This window comes from Lycorma delicatula, chromosome 1 (genome assembly GCF_047948215.1).
Source record: "Lycorma delicatula isolate Av1 chromosome 1, ASM4794821v1, whole genome shotgun sequence".
Taxonomy (NCBI): Eukaryota; Metazoa; Arthropoda; class Insecta; order Hemiptera; family Fulgoridae; genus Lycorma; species Lycorma delicatula.
In genome coordinates this window covers 258,645,773-258,670,088 of record NC_134455.1, presented here as the reverse complement: position 1 = coordinate 258,670,088, position 24,316 = coordinate 258,645,773, and the positions used below count along the sequence as shown (strand labels likewise).

At 30.3% G+C, this 24,316-nt stretch overlaps 1 protein-coding gene across 1 annotated transcript in view; it reads right to left on the bottom strand.

Annotated features, from left to right (window-relative positions):
* glu (structural maintenance of chromosomes 4-like protein gluon) overlaps positions 1–24,316 on the bottom strand; it is a 142,031-nt gene that overhangs the window by 64,353 nt on the left and 53,362 nt on the right. The window contains exons 9-12 of the mRNA XM_075376229.1: positions 21,622–21,843; positions 19,989–20,110; positions 6,305–6,545; positions 3,785–3,987 (exon numbers count right to left, since the gene is read on the bottom strand). Coding sequence (XP_075232344.1) covers positions 3,785–3,987; positions 6,305–6,545; positions 19,989–20,110; positions 21,622–21,843 — 788 coding nt within the window. The remainder of the gene's footprint in view (positions 1–3,784; positions 3,988–6,304; positions 6,546–19,988; positions 20,111–21,621; positions 21,844–24,316) is intronic.

Genomic DNA, 24,316 nt, shown 5'->3' with positions numbered 1-24,316 from the left:
GTTCTTCAAGCGCTACACAATGGTGTAACAGAATTTTCCTTAATTTTCTGACAAATCTATTGGATGTCATATAAAAAAATTGGTATTTAATGAGGAACAAAATCTTGTTGCCAAAATATGTTTTCAAATTTTTATCCCACATCCAAAGTTGTAATGACAGTTCCTTTAACATGTTCACAGTTATGAATCTTTTTTTTTGGTATATGTATTTGTGTTGAAATTGATTTCTGCATTTTTTTAGTTCATATAATTCTATATATTCGTTATTCATAAAAACATTTATTTTATCTAAGAAAACAAACACCTCTGCCAAGGAGTGTAAATTAAATTATCATCACAATAGTTTTTGAGAATGAGAAGCATTTTAGAATATGCGAAGTTGTCCTAAATCTGACCAAGGTTAAGTCCACTAACTCCCAGATGCAAAACAGATTTACTACCAATGTGCGATAAGGGTCAAGATACAATTTCTTAAGAGTAGTACAAAATTATTTTCCTGAAATACCATTAAAAGATGTTTAAATTAAACTTTTTATTTTTTTTTTCTCTGTCCTGAACTTCTTTACATCTTTTACTGAATTATCCTTCTCCTCTCACAATATCAAGAAAGTGTACCAGCTGACCAAGGATTTCTAGTTCACACAGATAGTTGGAAGTTTGCTGAAATATAAATGATTTGACATAATCTTCATGGATTGGAATAGCTAATGGTGGGTGCAGAAGAACGGGCTATCCCAAAGCAGCATATTAGCACTAGTACCTTTCAATATATATACCAATAACTAACCAATAAGCAAGGATTCAAACACTTCGTATACAGAGACAACCTAGTCATCACAGCACAGGGGGAAACACACCTCGAGGTTCAGCAGAAGCTGCAGAGGATACACTGAAAGAACTGGATGATACCAAGATAAGACCTAATCTTACCACAAGATAAGTATATGCATTCCACCTGAAGAATACAAAATCATGCTGCAAGTTAAAGATTACATAGAGAGGGCACAGGCAGTAACATAACGACAACCCAAAGTATCTATGTGAATCACCTTAGATTGAGTACTTACCTTTACAAAACATTGCAAAAATGTAAAGGCAAAGAGAGATGTGGAATAACCTACTAAGAAAACTGGTGTTTAAATGGGAAGCAAAGCCTAATGTAGTATGAACCACCGCTCTGCCTAAGGGTCTCAACAATTGTGCAAAATGAGGCTGCAGATATAAAGAAGTGGATACAGCACCTGCAAGTTAATCAATAGATGCCTAATATCAACACAGGTGGAAAATGTTTATGCAGCATGTACAATAGCACGGCCAGAAGTACACAGATAAGGAAAGGAAGAAGACAGTAACTGACATACATCACCCTATGTACGGGCATTAGACTAAAGCTGGTCCCCTGAAAGCCAGGGAAAGCTTCATCCCCAAATCAAAGCCACTGGAGGGGAGTGTGAAAACAGTGAGACTGAAAAGATGCAGAGCAGATACAACTACAATTTGCCCAATAAAAGAGGACATAGGTGCTGAAAGAAAACTGGAATTGTCCAAGTGGAAATCGTATGGACTGGTTGTGTCAGAACCGAGGTCAATTTGAAAAACATGGTGCCTAGCTGAAAGAGACAGAATCACCAACAACTATTCCACTGCATGCTTAATTTTTTTTTGGGGGTGAAAAACACTTTTGCATCATCATCCAGGTAAAAAAAATAACAATATCCAAGAATGGGCCTGGCCCATTCTTGGATATTTAAATAAGGTTAAAAGTAAGATGTAAACTAGGATTAAAACTAAAACAATAAAAGAAATGTAAACATTAGGAAAAAACATACAAGATGAATATAACAAAATAAAATCAAAATTTATGGTTGCTTAACATTAAATTTTTTTAAACATATTGATTCTTCTTAGAAGTAACAAAACCTGATCTAGTAGATTGTTATTATTTCCCAGGATGTGACGCAAGTCAATCAGTAATTTGAATTTGTGAATTAAGGCCGCTAAATGGAGTATATTTCGAGGAAGAGTATGTTTCATGGCTGAGCACTATGATTACTGATGAAGCCATACAACTGGTGGAGAAATAAAATCTGACAAGCAGTTTATGAAAAGAACTTGCATCATCATATGTCTCAGCCAGCAGAATTACCTTTTTTCTTTCCTGTTTAGCCAGTGGGAATCACCATCAGGGATTACTTCACAGGATGATATGTATGAGTGTAGGTGGAATATACTCTTGAAAAGTCTCAAGTCGATCATTTATGAGATGTGTGATTAATTGAAATTAACCACCAAAGAACACCGGTATCCACGATCTAGTATTCAAATCTGTATGAAAGTAACTGCCTTTACTAGGATTTAAACGTTGTAACTCTTGACTTCAAAATCAGCTGATTTGCAGACACGTTCACCACTAGACCAAGCCGGTGGGTTCAGCAGACTTACCTAGTCTGAATTGTTAGGTAAAAGTTTGGCTTCTGGTTCACCTTCATCTCTTCTTTTTTTCATAGTCAAGTCATTTAATTTTCTCCACCCTCCTATGTGCTAACATTTCAGTGCCTCTAAGCTTTTTTTTTGGTCTCTCTTCCTTAATATTCATGCTGACATCCTTACAGAAGAAAATTCCAAATATAACATTTGATTACACTTCTTCAAATCTAGTTCGAAATTATTTTTTTTTTTAATTTATTTCTTAGCTTCTGATATTCCTATTTTGACTTCCTTTTCATTTCTGCTATTTTCTATTATGTGCTTTGCAGACAAGCACCATTTTAACAGATTAATTCTTCCCCCTTTGTGTAGACATTTAGGCTTATTGAGAAATGTTCCAATAAGTTTGTTTTCAAAACATTCTTCATGATACCATATTCTGTCGTATACTTTTTATCTTTGAATCATCAGCTGACTATCCTGTGCTTCTTCTTCTAAAAATGTCATGTCTTATCTGCAAACATCTACAACTTACCTTCATTTCTCAATTGTCAACCCTTTCTTATTTTAAGGAATCTTTTATAGTTTCTTTAATGCACATATTTAATAAGGTATATAGTAATATACTTATTTAATGAGGTTACAGGAGTACCATTGTCATACTCTTATTCCTCTTAAACTACTCAATTTGAGGCATCCTTAGTTTTCATAGCTATATTATAATTCAGATTCTTTAATTTCTATTGTTAAACTTTTTAATACACACATTATAAAGGATGAATGAAGTAAGGCAAATATAAAAAAATGCACCGGCATAAGCAAGATCTATTAAGCAGAAAAGAAGTAAGCTAGTATCCAATATAGATGTATAAATCAGAAAGATTTTCTTAAAAATAATTGTAAGGAATGTAGCACTTCATAATAGAAAAACAATGAAAATAAAACAGAAAGAAAAATAATAGAGGATACCAAACTTATGTACAAACTTAGGTTGATAAAATACTGAAGTATTTTATCTTATATGTTTTACTTATGAAAATTTAACTCACACAAGATACAATACAGCTGTAATAGAATCTTGTAAAGAGCTTGATAGGTAATACATTAACTAGGCTGACAGATTATACATTAAGATAAAGTTTAGTCAATGTGGTAATAGACGGCTGTAGTAGCAGGTAAAAACTATACAGAAAGACAAAGATTGGAATTTATAAAACAACTAAGACTGTAGATTTAGTAATTATGTTGAGAATAAAAGATTTTTATAGAACAGAAAGATAAACTAATGTTTTAAATATCTGCTAAAAAACATTACTGTAAAATGTAATCAATATGATCTGGTATTTTATATACTTACGCATGGAATGGTTCTGAATACTTCCCACGCAGATGTTGTTGTTTATCTAAACCAATAAACGTTGCACGACCAACATTATCTCGTTTTAATGCTTCAACACAACATTTACCAGTTTCAACAACATCAACAACAATGTTATCTAATGGACTACAAGCTGTTGATACAGCAACATCATATTTTTCATCTATCGCACCCAAATCACCCTAAAATATAAATAAGTTTAAAATTAAGATATCTGCAGCAAAGAGTATTTTTTTTTCTTAAAACCAGTAGGTTATTTCAGTAGGAAGAATGATAAAAGCTTTAACAAAGAATAAAACAATTAAGTAATTATCTAAGAGATAATAATTAATTAAAAAATGACAAACTTAATTCAAGAAAAAATTTGAAAAATAAAAAATACACAGGAGGGCTACTGAATTCACAGATTCTATACAGTTTTATAATAATAATAATTCTTTATTCCATAATACATATACAAAAAATAATGTTTTTACAATATACAGTAACATATAACTCTGATGATTGAAAAATATAAAATTAACATTAATAAACTAATTTACAAAATTTCTCTTAAGTTAATTAAAATCACAATATCCTTAATTTTGTTTTTAATTACTACTACATTTAAACTAATTTAATTAATTAAACGTAGCGTTAAATGAATTTTCATTAAAAAATTAACATTAAATTCTTAGATTTGATCTAAGATAATAAAATAAAAATCTAAAAACAAAAAACACAGTTTAAGAGACTATCAAAAAACTTAGATTAATGCTTTATTATTTATTACCATTAATTACTAAAAAAATAAAAGTATATGTACTAAGGATGGGTGCCTCCTTAGCGCATATCTGTGTTTGAGGTCACCATCAGTTCTTAAAATAATCAGTTGAGACAGATGCTAACAAGTTTCTTTAATAAAAACACAAAGATTCATTTAATAATTATTTATAACCTAAGAAAATTACACATAATAGAACTTTAACTTCAATGTTTAAACGATTACTTAACGACCTATTTAACACTTCCTTACTCATAACTTAATTACGATTATTCAATGGCTAATAAATTAGTGTCAATCAATGAAAAATGAAAAGTTTAGTTTGTTATTTAAAAAGAAATTGAATTTCCTGTAACATAAAAAGCCATAGTCTCAGCCTTTTGGAGAAGATTGGTAGAGAATTTGCAGATGTTATAGAAACTGGAAGTTTATTAAACAACTTTGGGGCACAATAAATGAAGAAGCATTTATAAGCCTCGTTTTTCGGAAATAGAATAGCTACACGGTTCTGTGCTTGTAGCCTGCCTGAATAAACACTATTATTACCCCTCATATAACCTCCTCTAATATAGAATATCCGCAAAACCCGATAAACATAAATATACCTTAATGGTAAGATTTGCAATCTTTGAAACAGTGGGAAGGATGGTTCAAATCTATTTATTTTAGTCATAATTCTTACAATCTTCTTTTGAGCAATCATAACAGGATTGAGAGTAGAAATATAAGTACCTCCCCAACAGCAAATGCTGCATTGCAATTTTGAATTAATAATTGAATAATATATTGTTTTAAGGACAGAAATTGGACAAATATATTTAAGATAATAGAATTTCCTAAGCGCTGAATTCACATAACCCTTCATACTAGTTATATGAGCCTTCCAGTTGATACTCTCATCAATTATAACACCCAAATATTTTAGTTGGTCAACCTGCTCTATTCGGATACAGTTACCACAAAAATTATTATCCAAAAGACAAGGTTTACATTTAAGATAAATATCATCAATTGTAACCCGCTCAGACCTGGTACTCAATGTAAAATGAACAAATTTAGTTTTAATACTCAGGGCCATTCTGTTTATTGTAAACCACAGTTTCAGCATATTCAAGTCATTTGCATTTCATTTTTAACAGTAAATGCGTTTTCTGAGGAGTAAGAGAGTGCAGTATCATCTGCAAAACAAGTCAGAGAACCTGTGAATTTACCAGTACATAAATTATTGATGTAAACCAAAAATAGAATTGGCCCAAGCACGGAACCCTGAGGGACACCGCAGGAAATTGGGGTTGAATCACTAACTGAATTTTTTAAACGGACACATTGTGTACGACCTGTTAAATAACTTTTGAACCAATTATTAGTGATAACTCTAACTCCCGCTTTCCATAACCTATTCAAAAGAATATCATGATCAACGCAATCAAATGCTTTGGTTATATCCACAAAAATTCCTGTTACACATAAGTTATTATTTAAACCTTCAAACAACGATGAACAAAAATTAAGTAGAGCATCTTCAGTAGATTTCTTGTGTTTTGATTTCTACAAGGATGGAACAATACTAATGTGAGGATATATATATATCCTTACATAAGCCAAATGATGTACATACCATAAACATTTATAATGAAAATTTATGTTGCTTTTGAGTATAAAAAATTAAATAAAAATGAAAAGAAATTCAGAGTAAAAGAGATTAAAATAAGACCAATTCACAGAAAAGTACATACCAACCGTCCAAAAATACCCGGTAGTTCTCCAATTTGTTTTTTATTCATTAAATAATCCAAAACCTGATTCCTTGATTTGTTTGCTTGCATTGAATTTCTAACTTCATCCATTGATAATCTGTGTTTCTGAACAGTTTGGGCAGCTACTTTTTCTTCTTGCCTAATACGAATGATTTCTTGTTCAGCCTCTTTAAGCCGTTGTTTTTCCTCTGGTAATTTAACTGACAACTCTTGTAAATCACTAAATTAAAAAAGAAATTATTACATGTATTATAAACAATTAAAAATAAATTTTTATAACTTGTACAAAGATTATGTTATGCTGTTTAATTGAACCTTGCTCAAGGAGTCATACAAGATGTGGTGAACAATCCAGGAACAGAATAAGCACCACAAATCATAGTGTAAGTTAACTCTTTACTACCAATTTGAACAGCTCATAGTGAGATTATATATTATTCAACTTTTAATATTTTGTTTCATTTCATTTTTTTTTTTATTGCTTTGTAAATAGTTTCAGATTTTTACTTTTTGTAAACCATTCTTGTTTTCTCTTTTTTACTTAAAAAAATAAATGCTAAGATTAATTAATGACAGGATTCAACATTTACTACAAAATTAGTATTTATCCATTAGATAATTATAGGAATACTTATATAAATATATATTTGCAAAAAATACATCTGCCACACAGCTTGGTAAATAACACTTATTTGCTTTGATCATTAGCCATCAATAAATAAAAATTGTAGGTAGTGAAACCATGCTCACTTGTAAGCAGTAAATGAGTTTAATTTCAGTGATATAAAGGAAATAATATTTTAAAATAAGTTCTGCCATTTACATTTTAATTTTATTTTGCATTCTTTTATTCCCAGGAAGCTACCTCCTGAGCTCTTCAGTATGTTATTGACCATCAGATTTAAAGATATGCAGTTTTATCATCTCATTCAGTACCTGTTACCACTTTCAACTAGACAAAGGGCAATTAGAAATGTATATCTGGGTATATAAGATCTAAAGATAGATTAGAACCCAAACCTGATTGATGTTAAAAATTTATATGGATTTATACAGAGAAGCCCTTCAGAGGTAATTCCAAGCATAATTAAATAATTTGAATTTCTTAATAAAACCAAAAAAATTATCCATAAAAAAGATTTACCACTCTTATATCAGTGACTATTTATATGAGCTCTTTCTATTATCTGCCTTAATTTTCATATCCATTTCAATTTTTTTCTCTAGATCTTATCTGTAGTAATATCAAAATTATTGTTGGTGAAGATTTTACTAGTAAGAATCAATAGCACAAAGTTGATACACTTGCTTAACAATTCCAAAGCTTAGCTTTTTAGCCAGAACAAAAATTATAATTTTATTTTTCCTCCTAATTATAAAAATTATTTCTTTCTCTCTCATACCAAATCATCCATTTATTAAATTTTTATAGGAAGTCTGATGTACGGAGTGTCAAATATGCAAAGATTCATGGATACAAATTGATAAGTTTCTTCACAAGTAATGTTTAATTGATTTAAAATATACCGTTAAGTACATTATATTTTTATAACAAATCTTTTGAATGACATCAATTCATTAATTCATTTAAGAAATAATTGTTTTGTGTTAGTGATGAGCAAAGACACCTATTATGTGACTGCATACAGGTAAAAGATAAGTTACTTAATTGGCAGTTATCTTCAATAATTTCTTATTCACAACACTATAGAACAGTTTTTAAAGATTTAAAATAACATACTATTGTTATAACATTTTTATAAAAAAAAAAATCATATTTACATACTTAAAAATAATGCTGTTACTTAAATGCTATTAAGAAAATCTTTTATCATTTCCTAATATTAAGCTTTACATAATCAAGTCTGAAGTAGTTAAAAAGAGAATTAGCATTGCACAAAGGTCATCTGAATATTCTGTCTACTCATCTTTCTCATCAGCAACACTTAAATTACATATAAGACAATTTGTTAAATGCAGGGTCCAAAAATCATATCTTTTCTAAAAGTCATCATTAAACTCACTAACACAATATCAGATTTAAACATAAAAAACCTTCAGAAACTACACAAAACATCAAATATTGTCCTGCAATATAATACTCTCATTTAATTCTTGATTCTCTCAGGAAAAAAGATATTAATAAAATCCGAATAAGTTAATGTTGTGAATATGTTGTAAGTTTTTTTCCCATAGTCCACATTGTGGACTATGGAAAAAAATAACACATTAAGCTTATACAAATAAATTGAAAAATTTCTGAAAGCTTTCATACATGAGATAATCAGAATTAATACTGTTGGGAAAGAATATACAAGCAATCTCTATTTCATACAAACTAAATAAATTAAAAATGCAATAATTACATGTCTGAAAATACTGATTGTTATAAATTGCAAGTAATTATGACTTAAAAGCTTAGAGGGTTAAGAATATTTCACGATTCTTTTTACAGCATAATAGAAATAAAGATTACCAACAAAACATTTTAAAGATAATCAGTCGACAGAGATATATATAAATAATGAGAGTGAAGTTTGCTGGAAGTATCTTTCATTAAAAATCCTACTGCTTGGAGCAAAATGTTTATGTTACAAACTTTAATGCAATTTCAAATAAAATACTACTAAAATATAAAATCAAGCAATTTTGTTTTCAGCAAAAACTTGTACAGCCATACAAAACAGTTTGTATAGCCAAACTTCACAAAGTTTACAATACCTTTTTTAACTGGTTAATATCTTACTTTTATATTGATCATATCTACCATACATATCTTACTTTTTTATAGATTTATGACTTTGATATTTATTAAACACAACTGAGTATGGCGACAATATCTATAAAAATGCACTCTTTTAAACAAGGGCTACAGTTCATGAAGTAATTATTACAGTAAATATCTGTAGTAATTAAAAACAATTTTTCTATGTAACACAATTATTTTTCCTCTCTGATCATAAGTTAGGTAGTTGTAGTTCAGGATCAGATTTAGCTTTAACCTTTGACTCATGTTATACTTAATAGTTAATTACCAAAAGGTGATATTTAAGAATATAAATAAGTAAATTTTATTTATTTACAAACTGCTTACATGTATTTATTTTAAAACCAACATAATTAAACTATGATAAACATATAATACATGTTTGTCTAAGTTTTTACAGCAATAACGCCCATTGAATAAAAAAATGGACTTTAAAAAATGTTGGCAATTTTTTTCTTTAAAATGCAAAATGCTGAAAAATTTTGAAAATCCTCTCAGGAAAAATGAAATTAATCGCTTTTCATGTTTCAACATTTTTTCATCAGAATACTGAACACTTTTCAATGTAACATACATAACAGAAAAAGATTAAAGTAAAACTAATGAAGTTTTAAAAAGAAATTCTGACTACAAAAAATTTAATCCTAGAGAAAACACTCTGTATTCTTATGTAATATCTAAGTCGCAAAAATAATATTTCTTTATCATAATAAATGAACAAAAAGATGTACAACCTGAGTTTGAATTAACACAGATTGGCTGAAACTGATATGATTGGAATTAATGTCCGAACTAAATGCGTAGAATTTATAGAGACATTTAATTTTATAAGCAGAACAGGAAAGCATTGGCTATTACAAATTCCAGGGACTTTTTGAAAACATTTGGAACAAAATTATGAATTTTACACTTCAATTCAAAAGTTTCAGTTTTAGTTTTAATTAAAAAGCCCGAATTTAATATTCAACATTTAAGGAAGTAGAAAGATTTTCCAAGAAAAATGACATTAAGAATTTATGAAAACTAATACTCAAGAAAAGATTCTAAATAACATAAAAATAATTAGAACCAGCCAGATACAACTATAGAAATAAGCTTCTTTTTATAGAAATCTTAACCTTTTATAAAATAAGATATACATATAAAAATACAGTTACCACTATATTAGTTAACAGTTTTTCTAACCATGTTAGTCAGCAATTCTAAAACTGAGTTATTTTTAAATTTAAATGTAGTATCAGGGGGTACCAAACTTTTCCAAGATCATTACTGGTGACAAACCACGATGCTGTGCTTACAACTCCAATATCAAAAAACAGTCAAGCCAGTGAAGGACTGCAACATCACCTCGCCTAAAAAAGCTCATCAAGTGAAGTCAAACATCAAGACAATGCCAATTTGATTTTTCAATGGGAGAGAACTTATACATTCTTAATTCGTTCTGGCAGGTCAGACTCTTTTTTTCTGTTCAGCCTCCGGAACCACAGTAAGATACACAGAGGATGAATGAGGATGATATGTATGAATGTAATGAAGTGTAATCTTGTACAGGTTCAGGTCGACCATTCCTGAGATGTGTGGTTAATTGAAACCCACCACCAAAGAGCACCGGTATCCACGATCTAGTATTCAAATCCATATAAAAGTAAATCTCTTTACTAGAATCTGAACCTTAGAACACTCAACTTCAAAATCAGCTGATCTGTGATGACGAGTTAACACTAGACCAGCCTGGTGGGCTCTGCCAGGTCAAACTGTTAAACAGGACTTCCACTTGTAGGTTCTGAGAAGACTGCACAATCCCAAAAAGGGCCTGAATTGTGGCAGATGGACAACTGGTTTTTCCACCAAGACAATGCAACTGCTCTTACAGCTCTCTCAGTAAACAAATTTTTAACAAAATTAAAAAAAAATGGCATGACTCCCTTGACCCACCCTCCTTATTCACCTGATTTAGTTGCATGTAATTTTTTTTTATTGCCACAAATGAAGAGGGACCTGAAAGGAAACCATTTTGCTGATGTAAATGAAGTATGTTCTATTATCATCTATAACACTGCATATAAAACCACTTAATTTTACCCATCAACTTCTGTTAATAAAGAAAGCATTATTTAATCTTTGGAGCAGAAATCTCAATAAAACTTCATTAGCCATATCTTGGAAACAGTATTTTAGACATACATTTATATGAATTTTTTTTGTTACTTTGATGAGAGAAATATAGATATGTTCAGCAGAAATGTCCTGCATACACACATACACATTAGGATGATAAATATTAGTTACTGAGGATGTGTTAGTAATAACACAATATGCTCTCAAGATAGGTCCCTTAACTAATAATTAGGCGGTTTATTAATACATACAAAATAATCAATAAAAACCACTGCTACTGCTGAACACATCAAAATAGCAATTGTAATACAGAGTCATCGAAAAAGGTTGCAACAATTAAAAAAATCCTACCTCAGAAATTTAACTCAAACATTTTTTTACATACCTTACACTGTTTCAAATATGAGTTATGTTGGTCACTCTGCAAACAACTAGCCGATAATAGATTTCTGCACAAGTCCACTGGATCATCGCCTGTGGCAATAGCAGCAGTGATTAGTTGTCTTAAATGTTTTGGTGTAATTATAGGATATGGGGATATCAGTTACCCAATGAAATTATTGTGTATGTTAGAGATACCCCAAAAATATATGTGTGGTGCGATTTGATGTCCGATCATGTGATTGGTTCATTCTTTTTTCATGAGCCTGAACATGCTACAACTATACGTTTTCCTGCAAGTTGGCAAAACTGAACAAGAAAGTAATGTTGCTGTAATGTTTCAACAATGTGGTGTGCTCCCACACTTTAGCCTAGGCATTCGACATGCTCTCCATTAAAGATTGCTTAACCACTGGGGCTAGTAAGGCCGGTCCTGTGCTTTGGGCTCCTCTGAGAAGCTCAATTTGACACCCCTTGACTTTTTTCTATACGGATATGTTAAAACCACTGTCTACAGTGAAAAAATCAGGAATGTACTACATTTAAGGAAATGGATCACTACTGCTATTGCCACAGTTATGCCTGTGATGATCCAGTGGACCTGGACAGAAGTCAATTATTGGCTGGATGTTAGCAGAGTGACCAACAGAGCTCATACTGAAACATTCTAAGGTATGTAAAAAAAAATTTTTGAGTTTGTGAATTTTTAATAAAATACTCATTTCATTATCTCTAGCAGATGTATGATTTTTTTAAATTGCTGCAACCTTTTTCAATGAACCTGTAATGCTTATTCCAATTTATGGAATAAGCTTTTTGAATCCACAAAGTCATTATCAGTTATAAAAGACTACAACTGAAGATGGATTACCATCATTGCATCTAAAATCTGATAATAAATGCATTAAAAAAAGGTACAAAAGAAATACATTCTTTATTAATTCCTATAAAAAAAAAAAATCAATAATCTAACAAATAAAAACCTCATAACTATAATATTAAAAATACAAACATATAAACTCCACAATAATATAATAAAAATATAATACTATTTTTTAAAAAATAATTTAACAATAGTAGTATAGAATTAATTGTGATAATTAACAAATATATACTGGTAAAATTAGATGCCCTTTAAAACAAAGATTTTTAGAATATTTAAAAAACAAAAATAACAATTTTTCAAGTGGCTGGTCACCTTGTTACATGTTAAATAAATAACAAATATGGAGAATAGTCTAGAAATACTAAAAATAGTTACAGCAATAAAAACAAACAACAATAACAAATTTGAACATTTAAGAAGTATGCTTAATTTATACACCTATGAATGGATAAATTTTGAACATAACTATTTAAATTGGCACTCCTGTTTTAAGGTAGCTTAACTGTAACTACTATTTAATTTGGATAATCATAATAAATATAGAATCTTACAAGGAACAATTATTATTGTTTTACCCTTACTGCAGTATTTTATAATTGATAAATCCATGGATTCTAAAATCTTATATGAAGTGGTTAAGTTTATATATTAAGCTACTTTTACGTGTTTTTGGGTAGTTTATTAATTACAGCACATTAGACATGTTCAAATATATGTAAATATGTATATGTATATGTATATATATATATTATATATATATACATTTAATTATTTTAATAAACAAAATATTAATTTAATATTCTGTTTCATCAGTTAGATAACAATATAAAATGTCAATTTACACAAATTAAAAAAAAAGTTAATAAACAAAAAAGTCAATATATAAAAAAACCTAAACACACAACAGGGGTTTATTCCATGTTTTCCACTGTATTTATTACTCTGAAGAGAACAATCAACCAAAATCTAAAAAAAAAGAATTCCATGTATATAAATAATGTTTCAATAACACTTGCAGTAATTTACCTGAAATCTTTTATTTAAATTTACCACAGTGTAAACTATAAAGTACTGCCCCTGTTTAATGAATCCTCCATTTGAAATTCCAAAGATAATGTAAAAATTTTAAGATTTGATAACAAAAAAATATGCAGAATTTTAGTTTATCTCAAAAAATCTTTATTTATTAATCAATATTGATTTTATCACCTTCAAAGAACTCCTTTTCAGATATAACACATTTGTATCAGTGCTTTCTCTAATCTTTGTAGCACCTCTGAAAAGCAATTTCTGGTATGGTGTTGTTCTTCAGCAATTCTGTCTTTTTATTTCAATGTTTGCAAAACCTCATATCTTTCATGGTTCTTTTCAGACTGGGGAATAGGATGAAAACACAGGGGGGTTGTGTCTGGAGAATATAGAGATGTCTGGAGAATCAGAATAGCGTTGTTTCTGGCCAAAAATTCACGAACAGGCTGTGACATGGAAGCAGGTGCATTATCGTGGAGCAATTTCCAAGAACTGTTTCACCACAAATCCAGGCGTTTTCTTTGGATTGTTCACACAAACAGCGTAGAACATCCAGTAAGTAATCCTTAATGACTCTCTAATAGTGATTCGGCAATTATCCATAATCATTTCCTTCACTTTTTTCATGTTATCATGTTGGAAAGTCCAGGGTAATCTCATCTTCATGAGCCTCTTGGAAACATTTGTACCAGTTGTAAATACTTGTTTTATTCAAAGAAGGATCACCAAAAGCAACATTCAACATTTCCAATGCAGAGCTGCACTTACTCATTCTTAAAGCAAAAACTAATAAAAATTCTTTGTTTCATTTTTTTCACAAGTTAAAAATCACTGACCATACCAAAACACAACCTTTTCGACAGCCAACAATAAACTACGAATCCAAGATGGCTACCAATGTAAACATACATTAGGTACAAGTGTACAACACAAAAAAAATTGTGACAATTGTACTTTACAGCCTGGGAAATTTTTTAAGATTCCACATATTTTTTTTTTTGCAAAACGCAAATATAAAATTTTATGTTCATATTTTCATTACTTGATGGGCTAAACCACAATGGTGGTTTAAACCATAATAGTGGTCTAATGGAACTTATTGTTTTATCTCCAGTAATGTATCTGCAGTAATTTTTTGTTTGTATCATTGAAACTAAACGTGTTATGATTATTAATATTACGAACATTTAAAATATAACTGATTTAAAAAGACTTTCAATGGAAGTAATAAAATAAATGGCATACTTTGATCTCGTTGATTGGGAGGATATGGTTGATGATGGTGTAGCATTTTCTGTTATGCAAACATACATTGAATTATCATCCTTAATTAACAAGCATGCCCCTGAGAACTAGCTAAGTTGAATTCAATCATCATAGAAACTCTTAAAAAAGCAAATGAGCTGTCACATGTATTTAATCAATATGATTTACCTTTGGGAACTACAAAAATTGACACAGCCTACTGCTTCAAGAAAAATGTTAAAATAAAAAAAAAATTGTTTACAATTTGAGACAAGATTGTGAAAACTTGATGACAATATTTCAGTGCTAAATGGACCTATTGATAATTATAAAATTGAAATTAAGAAACTACAAAACTAACTCTCTGATAAATCTCAGATTATAATATTTTGAGAGAGCACTAAACTTGATTTAGTAGGTGATTATAACCCAGACACTTCGATTAAAAAACTAAGAAATCCTTTGGTTGCAAAAGGAATTATTACCCTCAGTGAAGTAAAGCTTAATAAATCTATTCTACACAGGGGTGAACCAACAAAAAATAGATCTGACAATTGGAATCCAGATCTATCATATTTGGATAATATAGGTAGGTCACTTGCTCGTATCGCTTCACAAAGCTGTCTGTCTCATTTGTCTCCCACTTGCTGCATATACCCTGGGTGCACCTTAGGACTATATTGTTCATGTCTTGCTGTAGGAGAAGGAAGTTAAACTCTTAAATAGGACGGATTTTATGATAAAATAAATAGGATGGTGATATGAATAACATTGGTGATGATGAAGATGTCCAGGATAAATTTCAGTTTGTGGCTTGATTGATGTGATTCTTTCTTTTAACATACTACTTTAATATTAGCAATGTTATCATATGGGTATAATTTATATAAAAATTCTGATGAAAACAGGAAAATTTCTATTAAAAATAATCATATTAGGAATGCTGTGTCAAGGAATAATATAGAATTAATTGATATACATCTATTTTATAATTTTATCATACTAGACATGGCTTATCATCATCACACAAAATGGGAAAAATATCTAAGGCAGCGCTTGTTGAAACTGATTGACAGTGTGACTGTTAGTAGAAATTGAATTTAATTTTAATAGTGGCTGTAATTTGAATCATGATTATTTTTGTCAGTTTCCAAGAATGGTAGCATTTGTTCATCATTAACTGAGGTGGATCCAAACTTTAGTTCCCTAACTGAGGTTTGTAATGATGCTGAAGGGTCATTCTATACTATTAATGAGACTTAATTCCTCAAGTGATCTACCTACAGCTGAATTGTCTCATTTAGATACAAGCAAATTGAATATTAATCTCTCCACTATAGGTGGCTCTCATTTTCTTACTGATGATATACCTCCATCGTTTTCAGAATGTAATCATAAAATAGCTTTAATGAATATAAAATAATTTTTTTGAAGAAAATACTCTACAGATAACAGGTATGTAACATTTTCCCCCTGCATATGACAATTCCTCTTTAAAGGATTTTGAGGGTCTTCTTATCCTCTTGAATGTAAGGGGTGTTAGTATGGTAAGATTGATGAGATAAATTTGTTCTTGGAGAATTTTACGAAGGTAGCCAGAAACTGGGTCCAAAATAAAAAAATATTTTTATTGAGCAATATAAATGGATTGCCAATTATAGCATAAATAAAGCTGAAAGATAGAGTGTGCATCCTATCAACTGTTTCTTTTTCATTTTGGTTCTGCGGATTGTTTGACAGAATGTAAAAGATTATACACAAAAAATATTTTGAATGTTGCTGTGTCCAAGTTAGAACCTTCAATGTAATAATTATATGCTTATATGGATCCCAAATTAATAAAACAATTGCTTTTGAAACCTTTTATGGAAAATTGAAGGAGTTATTAGGATATTGCCACTAAAAATGCCTTAATTCTCATAATATTTTGGCAGATGACTTAATAATACTGACTTCCTTTGGAACAACTCTAATAAATACAACTCTTTCTTATCATAGAGCACAATATGTTATCTTACCTTTAGACAACCAACAGTTTAAACCACTCTTAATACACTTTAGACTGAATACACTATTGAACATAAGAACTATGTAACCTTTCTCCAAAAATTATATTGATATATTTAGACGACTATTGCAACAGGAAACCTAGAACTCTGTATTTTAACTGGATCTTTGATCAGAGGACGTAGATATGAACTAAAAACTTTGAAATTTTTCTATTTTAATACTGCCTTTCACAAAGCTAAAAAGAAGTATAACAATGAAAATATTGACAAAGGCTGGGTGACGACTGTTATTCGGGTTTCAGGTGTGAGGAAGAAGGAATTGCTGTGATGTGTAGGGCATATAGTGACGTTTCTTTTAAATATGTAGCCGTTTATACGAAGATTTTTAAGAAATGTATTAATTTAGAAAAATATAAGTACAATAATAATAGTAAAATTGAAAAATCAAAGAATAAAATTATGACTTCCTCGAAAATGGTAGGGAGCCAACGGTTATGATGGAAAGCAATAATGAATTCTTGGAACTACTGCCTATTGTTAATGTAACTGATGGTATTTTAGATTCTTTAAATCAACATTTTAGTTAAATATTTAAAATTATTAATGTGACATCATACATAAACAAAGCAAGTTTTCTATTAAAAAATCTTTCTACTGCCAATGTTTCCTCTGAGATCTTTAAAGAAGTGTCTATGACTAAAGTAATATCTACTATAAAATCCTTAAAGCCACAAAATGGCTGGAATGAGATTCCACCTTTTGTTTTGAAACTGTGTTCTTTGACAACTGCCCCATTGAGGTGTCTGATAATTTATCATTTAAGATAGGAGGTCTTTCCATATTGATACCGGTTGAACAATTCAACGGCATCAAGGAACACCCACACGGTCCAACAATGAGGCTCCCACCACGTTGACTCGCAGCTTATGAGTGGCCAATCTTCCCCTTGACCTCTAAGTTCCAGGGTGGTCTGGGTTCTGGGCCCCCCCAAGAGTTGAGCAGTCAAACATCATGTGTTCATTCATTCAACTGGACCTACCTGCAGAAACACAGCTCATCAGCTGCCAGGCATTTTAATAGTACTATTATTATTAAAACGGTAAGTGAATTTTTAATAAAAATTGTTCATGCTCTTATATGGGTTGCAGCTGGCTCTTGGTGTCTTCTGTGACTTATCAAAGGCAACTGCATATATCACGAGCTGCTGCTCCGGAAGCTTGAGTACTATAGTGTTTGTGGAACTGCACTTATTCTGCTTAAGTCCTTTTAAAAAAAAAAAGCAGAGTGTTCACGAAAGGTTATTAAACAGTAGTAGTATCTATGATTGGTACCTGATGGTGTACCTTGGCATCTACTCTAGAGCCAATATTGTTTCTGATTTATGTAAACTACTTGCCAAACTCAATGTGTCCGTCGAGGCCGATTATGTTTGCTGACAATACCAGAGTGAGTTTTACAAATTTAAATTATTCTAATTTCTCTAATTTAGTGAGTAGTGATCTTATCAAAATGAATCATTGGTTTCTGGCTAATGAGTTGCTACTTAATTCTAACAAAACACATGCAATAAGGTTTCCATTAAATCATGGAACAGTTACCGATACTCCATTTATAAATACTTTGAAATCTTCACGTCCTGATGATTTTCTGGTTTTCACTATTGATGATGCCCTTACTTAGAAGGGCCAGGTTTAATCTCTGTCATCTAAATTAAGCCAGGTTTTTGTTGTTCTACTTACTCTATCACACATAATCTACAGGAAAAGTATGCTGATGGTGAATTATGCAATGTACAGGGTCCAGCAGAAATAACTCCGATTTGCCACTGCTGCGTACATGGCATGATGTCGATGCGTCATTTTGTAGTGGATGTTTTGCCATTTCAGTTACAACCATGGCATGGGGCATGGAGTGGTGAGCATCATGTTTTCGTTATTGAGATGCATTTTTAAAATGGTGATTCTGGTATCCACACGCAGCAATTATTTCCTCACACTTTTGGCTAGGTCAACATATTCCAGTATCCGATAAGAAGACGATTCGGCTATGGATGTCCAATTTAGGACTTACTGGTTCAGCTTTGAAGAAACCACCAGATAGGCCACAAAACTTTCAAACTGGAAAAGTACTGAACAAGCAGTTACACAATCTCCATGTCGCTCAGCTCTTAAACACGCTGCTACATTACAAATTTCTGATCGGATTGTATGGAGAATTTTTCATGCTGACTTACAGTTTCATCCTTACAAAATGATGGTCATGCAGCAGCTAAATGAATGTGAATAGATTATCTGTATTGCTTCTTGCCAGACTATTCTGGAAAATGTTCCAGTGAACTCAATTGTGCTGTCAAGTAACAAAGCCTATTTTCATTTATCAGGTTGTGTTAACAGAAAAAACTGTCAATACTGGGAGAATATAATTTTTGAGGAAAAAAGGCAATCAGCTACAGTAACTTCTGAACGTTATATAAAAATGTTACACGACTTCTTGCTACCAAGATTTAAAGAACGTGGACCATATATAATTGAACTAAGTTTGGAAACAGTGTGTGTTATAACTGTAATTCTGGTATTAGTTTGTGACATTGTTGATTTGTGTTATTTTATATATAAATTGTGACTATCTTGCAGGTTCCCGAATCTTCAGTTGGTAGTGAATTCTATAACTACATTAAAACAAACTTTATAATTTGCCAATTTGTTGAAATTGTTTCCAGTTTTAAAATTTTTTATTAACGTATATGCAAATTCTGTCTAGTACTGGAATAATGTAATATTTTGTGTGATGTAATTATTTTGGTACTGGAAAGCAGAATTTGCATATACATTCATATTAAATTTTAACAAATTTTCAAAACAGAAAACAATTTTGACAAGTTATAAAGTTTGTTTGTAGTTACAGAATTCAATAAAAATCGAAGATGCAGGATGCCATAAAAATTGATTATTGAAAATTAATATAAGTTTAACTTATCTAATTACTGTGTTTTGGTAGTTTATATTTCATACAATAATAAACTTTATTGACACAGTCAATATGTAATAAATTATTTGAATTTAAAAAAAATTATATACATGTTTACTTAATTCTCATAATGAAGCAGACATCTGATCAAATTGTTTTTAATGAACAGAATTCAAAATCTACTTAAAAAAACCTGTTTCATTACCTACTGATAATTCTTCACACCTCTAACAAGAAAAAAAGCATTTACGTAATACTCACACCTTTCTTTTCTCTAGTATATTAGTAATGTTGTTCAGTGTTGTTTTTAATTGTTCTAGCTTAGCTTTTTCTTTTTGCTCATTGCTTAAATACACATCTAAATCAGATTGGGCAAGGTCATGCTGTAAAAAAGCAGTACAAATAAATATTTAAATAACAATCTAATTTAAAAATCTATTTTGTATGAAAATAAATAAGAATAAAACAAAGGTAACAAAATGTGACAGAAGGAAGATAACAATAAATTAAATATTCAAACAAGGGAATACAATAGAAGTGACAAAACTTTGTAGCTCAGACAGTAAAATTACACTGGATAGACCAAAAAAATGTTGTCAGCAAAAGCACGCTATCACAAGCGAGAACAGCTTTCATTTAAGAAAAGCCTATAGATCTAATATAAACATAAGAATTAAAATAAAAATGTTTAACATTTGTAAGGGCTATAAATTTTGTGACTGAAATATGAAAAATAGAAAACACACGAAGGAAAAGAATAGAGCTCTTTGAAATGTGATGTTACAGGGTGGCATTAAAAATTAGGAAAAGTGATAGAGGTATTAAAAAAACATCATGAGAGAAGGCTGTAGTAAAATCTTGTCAACCAACTTAATTGGCTGGATTAACTGTATATTAAAGATATCCAGGTATGTTTAATTTAGAGTTATGCAGAAGGTATATAAACTGTAGAAAATAAAAATTTAAATCTATAAAACTGATAACAAGGATGCAATATGTAGTTATATTTCAATCTTCAAAAATAGAAAATAAATACTTTTACAGTGCAAGTAAAAATAAAACAGAGTAGCAGAATAAAAAACTACTTACAATTACTAGTATTACCGCAATACCACATTCAATATAACAAATGTAGTACAACAAAATACTTTATTACAACTGTTACTAAACTTAATTTATTTTAACTATCTCAATCACTTGTTAGCAATGGAGAAAAAAATCTGACTAAAAATTACGTTATCAATTTTCTGCAATAGCCCAATTGTTTGTACACTGATTTTAATAAGTTATTTTGTATGCACACTAACTAAAAAATTTATTTTGATAATACTAATTATTACTGAGATATTAAAAAATTGACTTAAAATTCTGAAATTTGTGAATCTGTTTTCTATTTATTAGACAAAGTTGATGCAAACATGTACACCAAATAGGATTGATTCATCAACCCAATTTTCAAATACAACTTTTTTTTAAACAGACAATGGAAAACAGAAGGAAAATGAAGGGGAAATCAACATTTTTTGTTCATTTCAATACATAAAATCTGAAAATGCATGGCAAGATGGATTCTGTTAACAGAGTATTTTAAAAATTCTATAGAGTTGAATATAAAAAAACAGTATTCAACAAAAACTATAAAGAAAAACTGGAACAAAATCAGCAAAACTAAGAACCTCAATTAATTACAAAAAAAAAAATAACAATAAACAAATTCACATATATCTAGGAAAAATTGAAAACTTAGTGGGAAAAATAAATTTTAGAATGTAATGTACAAAAATAACATATAAACTTGCTCTTTGGCAAAGTTGCTCAGTTGAAATATAAGCTAAGAATAAAATAAAAATAAGAAATATTAACATGATAACAAACTAGAAAAATGAACATATACCTTTGACTTAGCATCAGCAACAACCTCCTTTAGAGAGGACAACACTGTTTGATGTTTTTCTTTTTCATCCTGCAATCCAACAGTTTCTTCTTGTAAACTTGCTAACACTTTATTCACCTCAGCTTCTTCTTTGGAATGCTCAATTTTTAATTTTTCTTGGAGTTTTTTAAGTTCATCAATATCTTTTCGATTTTTATCAGGAACATTTTTCAACTCTGTTAACTATGGATAAAAAAATATATGTACAAATCAATGAACTTGTTACAAAAAAAAAAAAATAAACACCCATAGCTATTTCACATCTACAGGTGAAAGTATTTAAATTAATTCAGAGGATTAAATGTAAGTTCTAAATTGAGGTTAAGCCTAAACACAAAACATATTTAATAGATTTCAATGAAAGAGTATAAGAATGAAATAAACTCAAAATTTCAAAATATAAAAATTCCACAAGAAAATAGATCAAAATTCCACATTATAAAAAAAGCATATGTGTACTTACAAGGAAAGCAAAATTATTTAAGTAATGAATGACCACAACCAATAAAATTCACTGAAATTCAGTAAACAGCATTCTCCTTAGCAATGCCATAAACGAATGATAAGGTTTAATCATCATTTTTTCTCGGCCTTTACTATCTCCTATTACATAACAAAACCCTAACTTAGTCCTGAACATTAACACTTTTGAAAAGTGATATAAAACAAACATCTTTAATTATGTTGTTTCTTTTGACAGTGATTTTGAATACATTTTACAGTTAAACCCCACAACTGACAGCTGCCAAATTCAGCAACATGCAACCTACCTAGTAAGTTAACTTACTGCTACATTTGACACTTATTCATGCTTATATCTTGAACTGCATATTTATTAATTCATATCATTAAAGGACAACTTCGAACTTATCTCTAAATATATTTACAATAAGAGTGACACTGCACATTTAATTAGTATAGTTATCAAGAAGATTGATACCAGTACTTTTGCTACAGTAATTCTATTTACCTTTATGCTTCCCACTCTCACTTGAACAAGCTTAGTGCCTAGCTATGCTCTAGCTAAACAGCACAACACTAACTACCACGTTTAGAACTGTTGTAAGTCTGTCTCAAAGTTCCCTCAAGTGAAAATTTTTACCTATTCCATCCATAATTTTTAAGTTATTTTTTATTATTTTTTTGATGTTTTATAAAAGTAATTTTTAATTTTTTTATTATATGATATTGTAATACCTACAACAACCTAAGGATACCTCTCTCTTTTTCCTGTTTAGCCTCCGGTAACTACCGTTTAGATAATTCTTCAGAGGATGAATGAGGATGATATGTATGAGTGTAAATGAAGTGTAGTCTTGTACATTCTCAGTTCGACCATTCCTGAGATTCCTGAGATGTGTGGTTAATTGAAACCCAACCACCAAAGAACACCGGTATCCACGATCTAGTATTCAAATCCATGTAAAATTAACTGGCTTAACTAGGACTTGAACGCTGTAACTCTCGACTTTCCAAATCAGCTGATTTGGGAAGACGCATTAACAACTAGACCAACCCGATGGGTTAACCTAAGGATACCTACAAGGTTCTAATGGTTTACCAAATGTCATATGACAAAGATACCTTCTAGCCAAAACTAAAGTCATGATTATATAACTCAGTAGTAGCCATGAATGCTTAAAAGAGGGCAAAGAGTATAGAATTAGTTCATAAAAAAAAAAAATCAGATATAGTGAATTCAAAGTAAGTTTAGAATGCAATATAACAGATCATCATTATCACGGCCTACTACTCACACATGATGTCAAAAGTTTAAGAGCACAGAAAGTGCTGGACACAAGAAACATTACAGGCAACTGACTTTATCTGATGAAAATGTCCAACAAGTGTAACAGGCATTTTGCTTGCGATTTGCACCAAATCAATATAATAAGCAACACACGACTAAAAATAATCCTTGCAAACATTAATTACAACAGCAATCAAACATGAAATAGAGTTCCTCATAAGAATTTTACTAAGCCATGCTTTAGGGTTTGAAATATGATGAGCACTACCTGAATGAAACTCTTTTATCTATGATGATATTTTACTTTTTCAGGAAAGGTAAATAAAGGTTAGAATTTGGGGCTCAGAAAACTACCATTTCAATACTGACCACATTACATGTCTATCCTCAGCTACAATTATAGTCTAACAATAACTTTTTAAGCAAGATGGCCTCTACCACAATGAATAAATGATTAGTATGCATATCTGCTTGTGAATTTCTGAACCAATTTCCTAATTGGTGGATTGGTTGCAATGGCCCAACAGTCTGGCCACTAAGCACTGAAGTCACCAGGCTCAATAGCTTGCAATTTCTTTGCATAGGGTTTCACCAAGGATTGTGTGTAACTCTCAGGTTATTGACATGGAAGATTTGAAGGCAAGAATCATCACTACCTTAACTAACATGGTGTATTGAGCTTCAGAAATTACTACCTACACATTTACGTGCTCTACCAAAGTAATACATATTGAATGCTTGTGAATTTATATTAAAAAAAAATCTAAAGTACGATTTATCATATCTTACTGCGGAAAAATCATAATTGTAGTAGTGAAGATATTTATGAACACCTTGTACTTCTATACTACTACACATCCAACTAGTAACCTGTAAAGGAAAGTAAATTTCTTTCTTTCATTCGTG